Source organism: Cetorhinus maximus, chromosome 1 (genome assembly GCF_964194155.1).
Source record: "Cetorhinus maximus chromosome 1, sCetMax3.hap1.1, whole genome shotgun sequence".
Taxonomy (NCBI): domain Eukaryota; kingdom Metazoa; phylum Chordata; class Chondrichthyes; order Lamniformes; family Cetorhinidae; genus Cetorhinus; species Cetorhinus maximus.
Window position 1 is genome coordinate 70,533,078 of NC_135879.1, and position 13,491 is coordinate 70,546,568.

At 42.1% G+C, this 13,491-nt stretch overlaps 1 protein-coding gene across 2 annotated transcripts in view; it reads left to right on the forward strand.

Moving 5' to 3' along the window:
* klhl2 (kelch-like family member 2) overlaps positions 1–13,491 on the forward strand; it is a 141,248-nt gene that overhangs the window by 68,366 nt on the left and 59,391 nt on the right. For both annotated transcript variants that reach the window (XM_078542154.1, XM_078542161.1), the window contains exon 5: positions 7,852–8,014. In XM_078542154.1, the coding sequence (XP_078398280.1) occupies positions 7,852–8,014 (163 nt within the window). The remainder of the gene's footprint in view (positions 1–7,851; positions 8,015–13,491) is intronic.

Sequence of the window (13,491 nt, forward strand, 5' to 3'; positions counted from 1 at the left end):
TGTGTCCTGACGTCACCGCGCGTCATTCAGATCTTTTGTTCGGCGGGCATGCACCGGAAACGGCTGCAGAACCTCCTTTCTAGTCCTATCAATGTCGTTGGTACCAACGTGGATGACAGCAACTGGATCCCTCCTCTCCCACTCCCAAGTTCCTCTCCAGGCCTGAGGAGATGTCCTTAACCCTGGCACCAGGCAGGCAAGACAGCCTTCGGGACTCAAGCTCATGGCTGCAGAGAACAGTATCTATCCCCACTAATTATACTGACCCCTACCATTACTACATTCCTATTTCCCTCCGAACTTGAATGGCTCTCTGTACCACGGTGCCGTAGTCAGTTTGTTCATTGTCCCTGCTCTCATCCACACAGCTTGCAAGATCCTCGTAACTGTTGGACAGTTGCAGGGGCAGAGGATCCTCGAACGCTACCCCCCTAGGCCCCCATACCTGCCTCACCTGTAGTCACATCCTCCTGCATCTGATCACAGTTCAAGTTTGAATTACCTAGTCTGAGGGGTGTGACTGCCTCCTGGAGCAAAGTGTCCAGATAACTTTCCCCCTCCCTGATGTGGCACAATGTCTGCAGTTCGGATTCCAACTCCTCAACTCTGATGCGAAGTTCCTCAAGCTGCCAACACTTGCTACAGATGTTTTCTCTCTGGATCATCTTGGTGTCCAGCAGAAGTCCCACATGCTGCAGTAGCAACACATCACCCATCCTGCCATTGCTATTGTGTTTAACTTAGTAATGAATTGCTTTAGTATCCCTGCTCTTTACAATTTATTGTAATTATTTTTTGCAGCAGTATCAATCCTATACTTATGCTATTTTTAGGAAAGAAAAAATAAAGACAAGAGACCTAAACACAAAACTAATCACCTTAATTTTCCTTTAAAGACTAGAAATACTCACCATTCCTATTCACCAATCAGCTGCTCTCCGCGCTCTTTTTAAAATGAACTCCCCTCACTCTCCGCGCTCTTTTTAAAATGAACTCCCCTCACTCTCCGCGCTCTTTTTAAAATGAACTCCCCTCACTCTCCGCGCTCTTTTTAAAATGAACTCCCCTCACTCTCCGCGCTCTTTTTAAAATGAACTCCCCTCACTCTCCGCGCTCTTTTTAAAATGAACTCCCCTCACTCTCCGCGCTCTTTTTAAAATGAACTCCCCTCACTCTCCGCGCTCTTTTTAAAATGAACTCCCCTCACTCTCTGCGCTCTTTTTAAAATGAACTCCCCTCACTCTCCGCGCTCTTTTTAAAATGAACTCCCCTCACTCTCAGCACTCTTTTTAAAATGAGCTCCCCTCACTCTCCGTGCTCTGTTTAAAATGAGCTCCCCTCATTCTTTTTAAAATGAGCTCCCCTCACTCTTTTTAAAATGAGCTCCCCTCGCTCTCCTTGTGCTTTTTGAAATCCCAGACAGTCATGGAAACAATGGCTTGATGTTCGGTGGTGGAGTCATGCTCCGGGAGAGGTAAGAAGATGTGTCTGAGAGTTGGCGCTCAGCCCCTGCAGGATAGAGGTCAGTGCGCCAGACAACAACAGCACCACCCTTATCGGCAGGTTTGATGACAAAGTCAGGGTTTGATTTGAGGGAGCGAAGTGCAGCAAGTCCAGAAGGAGACAGGTTAGAGTGGGTGACAGGAGTAGAGAAATTAAGACGGCCAATGTCATGCCAACAGTTTTCAATGAAAAGATCAAGAGGAGCTAAGAGGCCAGAGGGAGGGATCCAGGTAGGGGGAGAATACTGGAGGCGGGTGAAAGGATCCGTTGAATCGGGGGAGGACTCCTGCCCAAAGAAGTGAGCACGGAGACGAAAGCGATGGAAGGAGTTTGGCATCGTGCCAAGCCCGAAATTCATTGAGATGAGGGTGTAAGGGGATGAAACTGAGCCCTTTGCTGAGTATAGAACAGGACCACACGGTATCACAGTATCTTTACAGTGCAGAAGGAGGCCATTTGGCTCATCGAGTCTGCACTGGCACTCTGAAACAGCATTCCACCTAGCCCCACTCCCTTTGTTTGTAACCTTGCAGATTCTCTGTTTTTAGGTAGCAATTCAATTCCCTTTTGAATACTTTCGTCGAACCTGCCTCCACCACTCTTTCAGGAAGTTTGTTCCAGACGTCAACTATCCTCAATGTGAAAATTTTTTCCTCATCACATTTACTCCTTTTGCCAGTTAATTTGAATCTGTGCCCTCTAGTTCTTGTTCTCTTGACATTCAGCATCAGAGAGGGGAAGGTCAGAGGGTATGGTGAATACATGACAAGGAGTGGGATTAGAAGAAGGGATGGGGTCAGAGGGACGGGAAGGGGTGGAGGGTCCCGGATGGGCGGCGGTATCAATAAGCTGTTGTAGCTTGCGTTCTTTAACACCTGAAAGGAAGAGAAAAAGTTTCTTGTTAAGGCATTGGATGAAATGAAGAATAAAATGAAACTGGGGATATGGACAGCTTTGAGAGAGGGTGAGTCGGTGCTGCTGGAGAGAAAAGCCGAGTGTGCACATATGGCGGTGAATGGCACTGAGTGTGGATCTCGGGATGTGATGAGAACAGCAGTCCGAGGAATGTTGTATGTCCTGGAGATACCTGTAACCCTGAGTGGATTTGAAACATGAGGGTTGTTGGGTAGCTGGGTAGTTGCCTTTCACCACAAACAGTGGTAGCTTAGCCGTCCTGTCCATTTAATTCCACCTTAACTTCTGTTCTGCCCATCATAGGTACAGATTCCCCTGTATATGTTTTCAGAACAATTTTTGCAGACGTCAAGGGAAGACGTTTAAGCTTCTTCTTATACACAGCATCTGAGACCAGAGAAACTGCTGCCCCTGTACCTAGTTCCATATGTATTGGTTGGCCCTCCAGCAGTGGTGTTACCCAGTAGTCCTGTGAACCACCTGCCACTGACAAGATGTGGAGGGGCCCTTCTTCTTCAGACTGTGTCGCTCTGGTCCACCTGTTCCTGCTGTATGACATGCAGATTTTTCTTCTTCTTACACCAGACTGCAGATTTCTTTTCCTCTGGTTTGCTTTTCGGATTCCCTGCTACTCTTTTGTGTTTACAGGCGCATTCTATGTGTCCCTTCTTGCCACACTGACAGCATTCAACACACTGCACCAACATTCAGATGAATGGTGACCAGGCTTTCCACACGGTAACATTCTCAGCTGCTTGCTATCTTGTGTGCACACTCAGCTGTCATGTTATGCATGTGAGTCAATGCACTCAGCTGCTGTGCTTCTTTTGAAGGCAGCTCCATGGAAACTGCAGTCTCTATGGCTTTCTGCAAAGTGAGGTTAGCTTCTGCCAGGAGACATTTCTGGATTGCTTCACTGCGAAGGCCACAGACCAACCTGTCGTGGATGGTATTGTTCAGTACTTCCTTCAATTTAAAATGTTCAGTGAGCTTTTTAAGTACTGCAGCATACTGAACAAATGTTTCCCCCTCTTGGTTTCTTTTGAAACCTAAATTTTTCTGCTATGACAAGTGGCCTAGGAGAAAAATACATCTCCAGGACTTTTACAGATCCTCATATATGGTTTTGTGCCAGGTTTGTCAGGTTGCATCAACTTTCTTAATAACTAAAATGTTTTAGCTCTCATCACAGTGCCACATTCTTAGCATTTTCAATTCCATTTGCAAGGGCAAAAAACTCAAGGCCTTCGGTGTAGGAGCTCCACTGTTCAACGGTCTCATCAAAAAGTTCCATAGGTCCAGTTATTGTAGCCATTTTCGGCCTTAAATGTGTTGCTGCTTTAAGAGCTGTAACTCTGTTTTTACTTCAGGCTTTCTCTGCAGCTGGTCAGTTCTGGCTCTGTGATTTTTCTTGCGCTTTTCAGGACCTTGGTGGGCTCACCGGCAAACGTGGCTGCTTCGCTTTTCCTGGAACCATTTTTAAAGAAAACACTGCAGGAACTCTTCTCCATTTTCTCCTCCTTGAGCTCTGCAGGCCCTGTCTATTTTGAACCTCATCAGCTTTTTGCGCTCTGAGTTTCCCGTGCTTTTCGGGATTCCCACAATCGTGGGCTGAACCTTTAATGCATTTAGAACTGCTGCAACTCTTTTCCGGGTGAATCTTTGTTTTATTTTCCTTTTAACTTTGCAGGATCTTGCTGTTTTTGAACTTGCGCTTCGAGTATTAGCAGGTGGGCATTTCTTTTTAACTAGTAATTTTCCTTTAGTAGTTCTTCACTTTAGGTTCTCTTTTCGAGTGGCATTACCGCAAAGATCTGTCAACCTCCTCGCCAATTTGTTACGTTTTAATATTGGTACTGCTGATAACTTTTTAAAGATTAAAATCAATACTCACGTAGGCAAGGAAGCGATTGAACATTGTGCTTTTGTTTATTTTACTTCAACTGAACTAACAAAACAAAATGGATTCTACAACCCTTTAATGCATTGGCTTGCAAGCTAAACAAGACATACAGCACGTAACAAACGGGTCCACTGAGTTTAGTGGAGGGTGGTGGGTAGGGGCGGGTGAGAGGAGGGGTGGGTCTTGCTGACCAATGTAATGAGCACTGAGATGAAGGCAACAAAAAAGGCGTTTTGCAGAGCTCAAGATTCATTGAAACAGGCCATAAGGAAATGAAGCTGAGTCCTTTGCTGAGGATTGATCACTCAGGGTCAGAAGGTGCAGTAAATACCTGACAAGGGTTGTGGTTGAAGGGAGGGGTGGGATAAGAGGTAGGTCAAAGGTAAGAAGGATCCAGTGGGGCATTGGTATCTGAAAATTGTTGAAGCTTGCAGTCCTTGACATCTGAAAGAAAGAAAAAAATAGTGCCAGATGAGGCACAGGCTGAAATGGAATATGGGCCAGGATTGGGATAGTGAGTCAGTGCTGCTGAAATGAGAGGTCAAAGGCATCTATATGACAGCTCTTAGCATTGAGCACGGACCTTAGCAGGTGGTGAGAGAATGCTGAAACTCTTGTCGATTATCTGCACTCTTGGTTGGATCAAAAGCATAAAGGCTGGAATTTCAATTAGAATCAACATGGGATAAGTCTGAGCCAGAGACAGTTGCTGAGGAAGCAGATGTGGCTGTGAAAGTGAGTTTTCGTGGATACCTGGTCAAACATGCAAAATAAACAGGAAGTAATGAAGTTGAGCAAGTTGAAAGGGGCTAACTGAAAGCCTATCTGAGAGAAGAGCAGAACTTCTACAAGGTGGATATTCCAGGAAGTAAATTAAACACTTGTGCAAAAGGCAACATGCTACAGATGCTGAAAATCCAAAGTATAAATAGAAAATGCTGGAAAGACTCTGCAAATTTTACTTTCTAAGATACCACTTAATATTTCTGGGGCTAACAGGTTTTAAATTTGTGCGATCTTTAACTTGATAACTTTTATCAATAATAATGCCAAAAGGTGTAGTTGCAGTGCTCTCAGCCTTATACCCAAGGTCCAAGACCACTTTCCCCAAAGAAGAGAATTAGTTCTTTCATTGACCTGCAGTTTTGTCTGTGGACTGAATCATGTGAGGGAATTGAATGGCCACTCTAAGAAGAACTTTAAAGAGTATTTCCTTTTTGTTTGGAACAATATTTGTTTAAAGATGTATTTAAAAAAAAAACCTGAGATATTTGGAAAGGTCTAAGGTTTGATCCCTCGTCTGTGTTAAAATGCACTGACCTCTGCCTGGCTGGTGGCCGTCTTGGTGATTAATTGACCGTCCCTTCCCTGGGTTAGGGAAGGAAAGATCAGACCAGTGGTTCCCAAACTGTGGGCAGTGACCCCCCCCCAATGAGGCTGCAGAGGTCACATTTGGAGTCGTGAGCTACCCTCCCCCGAACAGCAGTGACGACTATGGAGAAGAGATGATCCTGTCTGGACCCTGAGGCTGTGGCAAGACAGCCCTGGACCCACTGGATCTACTCCACCAAACAGAATGGGGTGGACGGTGAGCCCAAAATATTCTTTTTAACTTCAGAAAACTTTTAGCAGCAAGTTTGAGTGGTCCAGGGATGTTGAGCACCGACTTGATGCAGCTTGAGGCCCGCAGAGACTGACTGGAACTGACGGGAAAACTTGGGAAGTCGTACGGCTGAGCCAGGAAGGTGAGTGGCGGCTTCAAACTTTGCCACATTTCTGCTCCTTACCCCAGGTTAGTGACTGCTTCACAGACACTGGCAACTAGACTAAAGATGGGGGAAAGGAGATGGTCACGTGCGTTTTTGAGTGTGTGCGTGCGCGCGCGTGTGTGGGTGTGGTGGAGGGGGTTGGGAAGAGGGACTGTTGCATGTGTGGAGGGGTGGTGGGTGGTTGAGAAAATGTGTGCGCACATACGAGAGGGTTTTCACTGAGTTATATGGAGATCTTGGCTGAAACTTACATCAGTACATAAATAATATTTTTGCAAAGTATTTATTTTCATATTTGTATGATGCATTACATGTTGATCATATGTTTATTTGCTAAAATGCAAACTTTAATAATTATGTACTGAATGTTACTATGCTGCTTTTATTGCTGTTTTGTTTTGGATGGCATCTGGGGTCACGTTAATTTTCAAGTGTTCAAATCGGGTCACATTGGAAAATTAGTTTGGGAAACATTGGATCAGATCAATTGTGCCACTCATCGAAGTCCACCCCCACAACTGAAGTGCAAGTGTATATAATGGTAAAGTTTGTTATGCCTGTGGTGTCTGCATGGTGTGAAAAATTATTTATGAGGGCTGGTGGCACTCCTGGCACTATATGCCAATATGAAGTATTGCCTTCATGAAAGAAGGGAAGGAAATTGAGGGAGGAGTGACAAAATTTGGAAAAAACGTACCCCACTGGCACCACCCAAAACAACCCCAATTTTCTTCCCATTTTCTCCACTGCCTAAAAGCTCTGATTTTGCCAGGGGACATTTCCATTGATTGGCCTCTGGTATTATGACCAAGTGTCCATCCTTAATGTGAGAACCTGGCTCAAGTGATTGCCAGTGGAATGAAACAAACAGAAACTGCTAAAATGCCTAACAGATCAGTCAACATCTTGTACGGGGAAAAGACATCATCGATTCTGACTAAGGTTTACCTTCAGACTATTAGCTTGTCTTTTTACAGGTGCTGATTGAGCTGAGCATTTCTGGTGTTTCCTGTTTTTGTTTCAGCTTCAGCATCTGCATTTTTTTTCTTTTTATTTGACCTATTGAAAGGCTGTTGACAGATTTTTTGGACTGTAAGGAATTTCAGTCCTGGTTGTGAAGGAAGACTGGTTTTGTTTCTGGACAACTTTAGGATGTGCGCGCTCTGGAATAGGATTTCTGACTTTTTTTACACCTCTTTAGACAGATTGTTGATGATAAATGTAGTGTCTCATTTGCAGCCCTAACTGCAATCAGACAACCCCACAGACTAAAAATTGAACTTTGGACCTTCTGATTGGTGTGCCATATTGTTGCAGTGGGTGGCGCCCACTAATTAACTAGTGAGCCAACTGACAGCTTGATAAAATTTCATGTAATATTCTGTGCCATTTGGTAGACCTGAAATTCTAAATTGTCACTGGCGTACAGGATGTAAATTTAAAATGCTATAACACCCATCAATTCTCACGTTAGCCGGATTCGACAACTTTGCGTAGCATTCATTATGTTAACACAGTAGCAATTCTGCTTTCTTGGGAGGCAAAAAAACCCGATTAATTTGAAGAGAAACTTTGCAAAATTTGCTTAACTTCATAAGACAATCAAGTAAAGAAATTCGTCCAATTTGAGTCTTTAAACTTGTATTTGTCTTGTCTGTTTATGGGACACTTAGCATGTGATGTCATCCTGTCAAAATGTGCAGTGAGTTTGGTTGTTCAGATCTTGATGTCCTATGACGGTTGCAATGTGTTCATTAACAGGTATTACTTCCAGCAGCAGGACTACTGCAGTTACAGGATGTGAGAAAGACCTGTTGTGATTTCCTGGAGTCCCAGCTTCATCCTACTAATTGTTTAGGGATTCGAGCTTTTGCTGACATGCATGCCTGCACTGAACTCTTGAATCAAGCCAACACCTATGCAGGCAAGTGCTGCCCAAAAGAGCTCAGTGACCTTTAAGCCATATGTATGGCCAATAATTAATGTAATTTGCATCTTTTAGGTAATTTGTGGAATTTGTTTTTCTTTATGTATATTCTACATATCAGTGCATGCCAGAGACCATATTGATTTTGAAGGCCAGAATTTATATTTATCTGGTAAGCTTGATGGGATAACTACTGCAACAATAAATTGAAAATTATACCAAAAAAACTTGTCTCCTCCAACCTCTACCCATGTAATTTCTCCAGTTGTTGGGGAATAATTCCATAAGTGATGGCCATCTTCCATTAGTTTGCCTGAATAGTTAAGATTAAACAAATTGGAACATTTTTCTTCAGAAAAAAGACCTAGAGATGACCTGAGAGAGACCTTTAAAATTATGAATGAGTTGGACAGAGTAGATGTGGGGAGAATGTTTCCACTCTTTGGGGGATCCAAAATTAGGGGCTATAAATATAACATAGTTACTAATAAATCCAACAGAGAAATGAGGAGAAATTTCTTTATTCAGGGAGTAGTTAGGATGTGAAACTTGCTACCATAGGAAGTGGTTGAAGCAACTGGCTTGGGTGCTTTAGAAGGAAACTAGACGAGTACATGAGAGGAAAGGGAATAGAAAGATATGCAGAAAGACTGCAATGAGGAGATAGAATGAGATGAGACTTGTGTGGACTATAAACAATAGCACAAGAGCTTTGCTGAATGGCCTGTTGTGTTGTATCTCCCATGTTTTTTGTCATGTGATTCTAGGCAGTTTGGACAGTCTTATTTGATCTCAACCAGGGTCAATCTTGTTCTCCTCTGGTGTTCACACAAAGACATTTTGCAGTTCGGGCTAATGATCAGCAGGGAATCTAAGAACATAAGACATAGGAGCAGAAATTAGGCCATTCGGCCCATCGAGTCAGCTCCGCCATTCAATCATGGCTGATAAGTTTCTCAACCCCATTCTCCCGCCTTCTCCCCGTAACCTTTGATCCCCTTCCCAGTCAAGAACCTATCTATCTTGGTCTTAAATACACTCAATGACCTGGCCCCCACAGCCTTCTGTGGCAATGAATTCCATAGATTCATCACTCTCTGGCTAAAGAAGTTTCTCCTCATCTCTGTTCTAAAAGGTCTTCCCTCTACTCTGAGGCTGTGCCCTCGGGTCCTAGTCTCTCCTACTAATGGAAACATCTTCCCAAGTCCACTCTATCCAAGCCTTTCAGTATTCTGTAAGTTTCAATCAGATCCCCCCCCTCATCCTTCCAAACTCCATCGAGTATAGACCCAGAGTCCTCAAACGTTCCTCATATGTTAAGCCTTTCATTCCTGGGATCGTTCTCGTGAACCTCCTCTGGACCGTCTCCAGGGCCAGAACATCCTTCCTGAGATACGGGGCCCAAAATTGCTCACAATATTCTAAATGTGGTCTGACCAGAGCCTTATAAAGCCTCAGCAGCACATCCCTGCTTTTATATTCTAGTTCTCGAAATAAATGCCAACATTGCATTTGCCTTCCTAACTACCGACTCAACCTGCAAGTTAACCTTAAGAGAATCTTGGACTAGGACTCCCAAGTCCCTTTGCACTCCAGATTTCTGAATTCTCTCCCTATTTAGAAAATAGTCTATGCCTCTATTCCTACCAAAGTGCATGACCTCACACTTCCCCACGTTGTATTCTATCTGCCACTTCTTTGCCCATTCTCCTAACCTGTCCAAATCCTTTTGCAGCCTCCCTGCCTCCTCAATACTACCTGTCCCTCCACCTATCTTTGTATCATCTGCAAACTTAGCCAGGATGCCCTCAGTTCCTTCATCTAGATCATTAATGTGTAAAGTGAAAAGTTGTGGTCCCAACACTGACCCCTGCGGAACTCCACTAGTCACCGGCCGCCATCCTGAGAAGGACCCCCTTATCCCTACTCTCTGCCTGCTGCCAGACAGCCAATCTTCTATCCATGCTAGTACCTTGCCTGTAACACCATGGGCTCTTATCTTACTGAGCAGCCTTCTGTGCGGCACCTTGTCAAAGGCCTTCTGGAAGTCCAAGTAGATAGCCTCCATTGGCTCTCCTTTGTCTAACTTACTCGTTACCTCCTCAAAGAATTCTAACAGATTTGTCAGGCATGACCTCCCTTTGATGAAACCATGCTGACTTTGCCCTATTTTACCATGCACTTCCAAGTATTCTGAAATCTCATCCTTAATAATGGTCTCTAAAATCTTACCAATTACCGAGGTCAGGCTAATCGGCCTGTAATTTCCTGTCTTTTGCCTCACTCCCTTCTTAACCAGGGGGGTTACATTAGCGATTTTCCAGTCCTCTGGGACCCTCCCTGACTCCAGTGATTCCTGAAAGATCACCACTAATGCCTCCACTATCCCTTCAGCTATCTCCTTCAGAACTCTGGGGTGTAATCCATCTGGTCCAGGTGATTTATCCACTTTCAGACCTTTCAGTTTTCCTAGCACCTTCTCCTTGGTAATGGCCACCATACTCACCTCTGCCCCCCGACTCTCTTGAACTTTGGGGATGTCACTCGTGTCTTCCACCGTGAAGACTGACGCAAAGTACCTATTCAGTTCCTCCGCAATTTCTTTGTTCCCCACTACTACTTCTCCAGCGTCATTTTCCAGCGGCCCAATGTCCACTTTTGCCTCTCTCTTACCCTTTATATATCTAAAAAAATCTGTGCTGAGTCTAGCTGTAAGAACCCAACTATTGTCCGAGCTGAGTTAAGTAACTGGGAGATTAAAGCCAGGACCCTCTCGAGTATATGGCTCACTACCACACAGGATAGTGCAGATAGCAACCAAGTGTAGCTTTTTAAAAAAAAAAGTCTTGATATTCAGAACAATTTACTATTATGTCCACTTTGTTAGAGGTGACTAAATATTAAGTTAATTAGTACCCAGTTCATATCTTCCCCATAAAATATTGAAATTACATTTTTATATTCAAAAGTTAAAAAGTTTTTTTGGGTTTTCAAATATTGTACAATTGTCTATGTAAAATTTGAAAGATTTTACGAATAAAAAATAAACTAGTTTCCTTTTGCCAAGTTATTTGGCACATCATTGCTGTCTTAGACTTGGTGCCTTTAGCATGGTTGTAGACTGTGATTAATAAAGTGTATAGTTGTTTCTATGTAGATTTACTGGGTTACAGCTTGAAAACTGTTGGGTACCTCAGTGCACTTCAGCTCATTTAGTTCAAAGTTGATTATTGGAATTGATATAATTTCCCACAAACAAAATTCCTTTATTGTGTTAAATACTTGAAATGGTGTTCTTGTAATTCATTTTTATTAATTTATAAATGATTGCTGTCCTTGCCCTGACATACAAAATAAGATTTGTGTCAATTAAACTGTTTGTTCATGAATACTCAGAAATCACTTACTGCTCATACAAGTGATAGTTTATCTCAAATAACGATAATAAGATCCAATGACATTTGGCTTAGGTTTGTTTTAAAATATATGGGCATTTCATTCCTAAACCATAACATGTTGCAGAGGAATTTGCAATTTCCCGTGATCCAAAAAATCTGCTGATATCTGATGTCTTCACAGAATTTCTAGCAGGGGTCATTGGATAGCAATCAGGACTTAAGGGAGATTCTGGCTGATTATTGTATCGCTGTCGCAGAGATGCTGAGTTCAGTTATTGGTTCTTGTTGTCCTTTTGGCTGAGATCAGCTAAGTCTGCTCAAACTGGAACCTTTAATTACTATTCACTGACCCCTTGTTAGAAAAGATATGAGGACGCGCCACTTTACTGGTTGCTCTGCTGAAAGAACTCAAAATTATTATTTTTTTGCACCTAGAACCTGGATTCAAATACAGCCCAGACCAATGGCATGAAAGCCTTGTTTTCATTGTAAAGGCTAATTTCTAGATTACAAAAGTTTAAGTAGCGTAGTGCCAAGTTTAATGTAAGTCAAATTGATTAACTTCCCAAATTGGTTGGTTGAGGAAAAAGTAAGAAGTTAAAAGGTTGGTATCCATGATGGTTTCTGGCAGCTGGACTATCCCATTTTTGAGGCTAGGAGAACAAAATGCAATTTTGCCTGTGTTGGAGGTGGAGAAGACAAGGAAAAGTAGAAAAAAAATTGTGTTTTTGTGACTATTTTCATGACTTGTGGGTTGAAATAAAACCATTGTGCAGTGCACAGTTTTAAAAGGTTATAGTTTTTAATTATACGCACTTTGGTAGTGAGGCAACCAGGTAAAGTGAAATTTTATGCATTTTTTTTGGTGCTGCAGTATTTGATTCTCAACAATAGGTTGTAAAGCCAGGCAGCTGTCTTTCAGTTTATGAAAATTGTGTTTGATGAAGGTGCTGATTCTTCAGGAGAAACATCTTATAAGCAGAATTCTACATCAATGCTTGATTTTCTCCTCTTGCAGTCACCTTAGCAACCAGTAAATGTTACAGCAAAAGCTTATCTAATGCCTTTCTTGGTTGTTGCAGTTTTCCATTTGTCAGCTAGATGCAAATTACATTCTAACAAATTAATAGTCCTCTTCTGATTTTGAGTGGGTTGGTTTATTTACTACGCAACCAGCTCACAATAATTTTTACATTTTTCTTCTCACATTTTTGGTGCCTGCTGGTTGTCTTGTTTCCAAATGGTGTTTTTGTCTGCTTAATCTTATTACTGCACATGGGTTTTGTTTTTTAAATAGTGTGGCATCTAACATACCTATTCAATTTATTCATGTTAAAAGTTTAATGGGAAGAGCCAAAAGTTTGTAATGCATAAATATCTTTCCTTCTGTATATGTTACAATGAGGCAGGCATATCTGCAGTAAATCCATATTGCCATTACCCATCTGTCCCCTTTTTTATATAAAAGTAAATACTTGATGAAAATTCATTCTGACTGAAGAAGTATTCGATATTTGGACATGAGCTGCATACAAATTAGTCTTCTGGTGCTTTGTGTGTATTGATGTGTATTTATGGCATACTGTCCTTTTATACAGTATCTGTTTTTGAGTTGTAAACCTTAAAAAATGCTTTAATGTGTAAATTTTTATTGAAAAATGAAAATGTCCTTTCTAAATTACTTCTGCCAGACTCTAGAAAAGAATTAAAAGAAAAACAAAATCTTATTGCATACTCTTTTAGAATAGATAGGTAGATACAGAAAACATTTAGTATTCTGGGTGAGTTACAATAAATTATAGTTTATCAAGGCGTATAAGAATTTTAAAATAATCTACAGTACATTAATCCAATATTTTGTATTTTAAACATTTGAGATGTTCGCTGAATATAAATTTAGTTAACTGTTGCACACTGGTGTAAGGGACTGAGTGGCCCACAGCAATAAACTGGCTCTAAAAGAACTAAAATTGACAGTTTTGCTAAAAGACTTCAAGTAACTGGTGTGATAATTCGGAAAATATATCACACAGGTGCAGTGGAGGGTGCTTTTCTGTAGGTAGAGCTGGGACACTT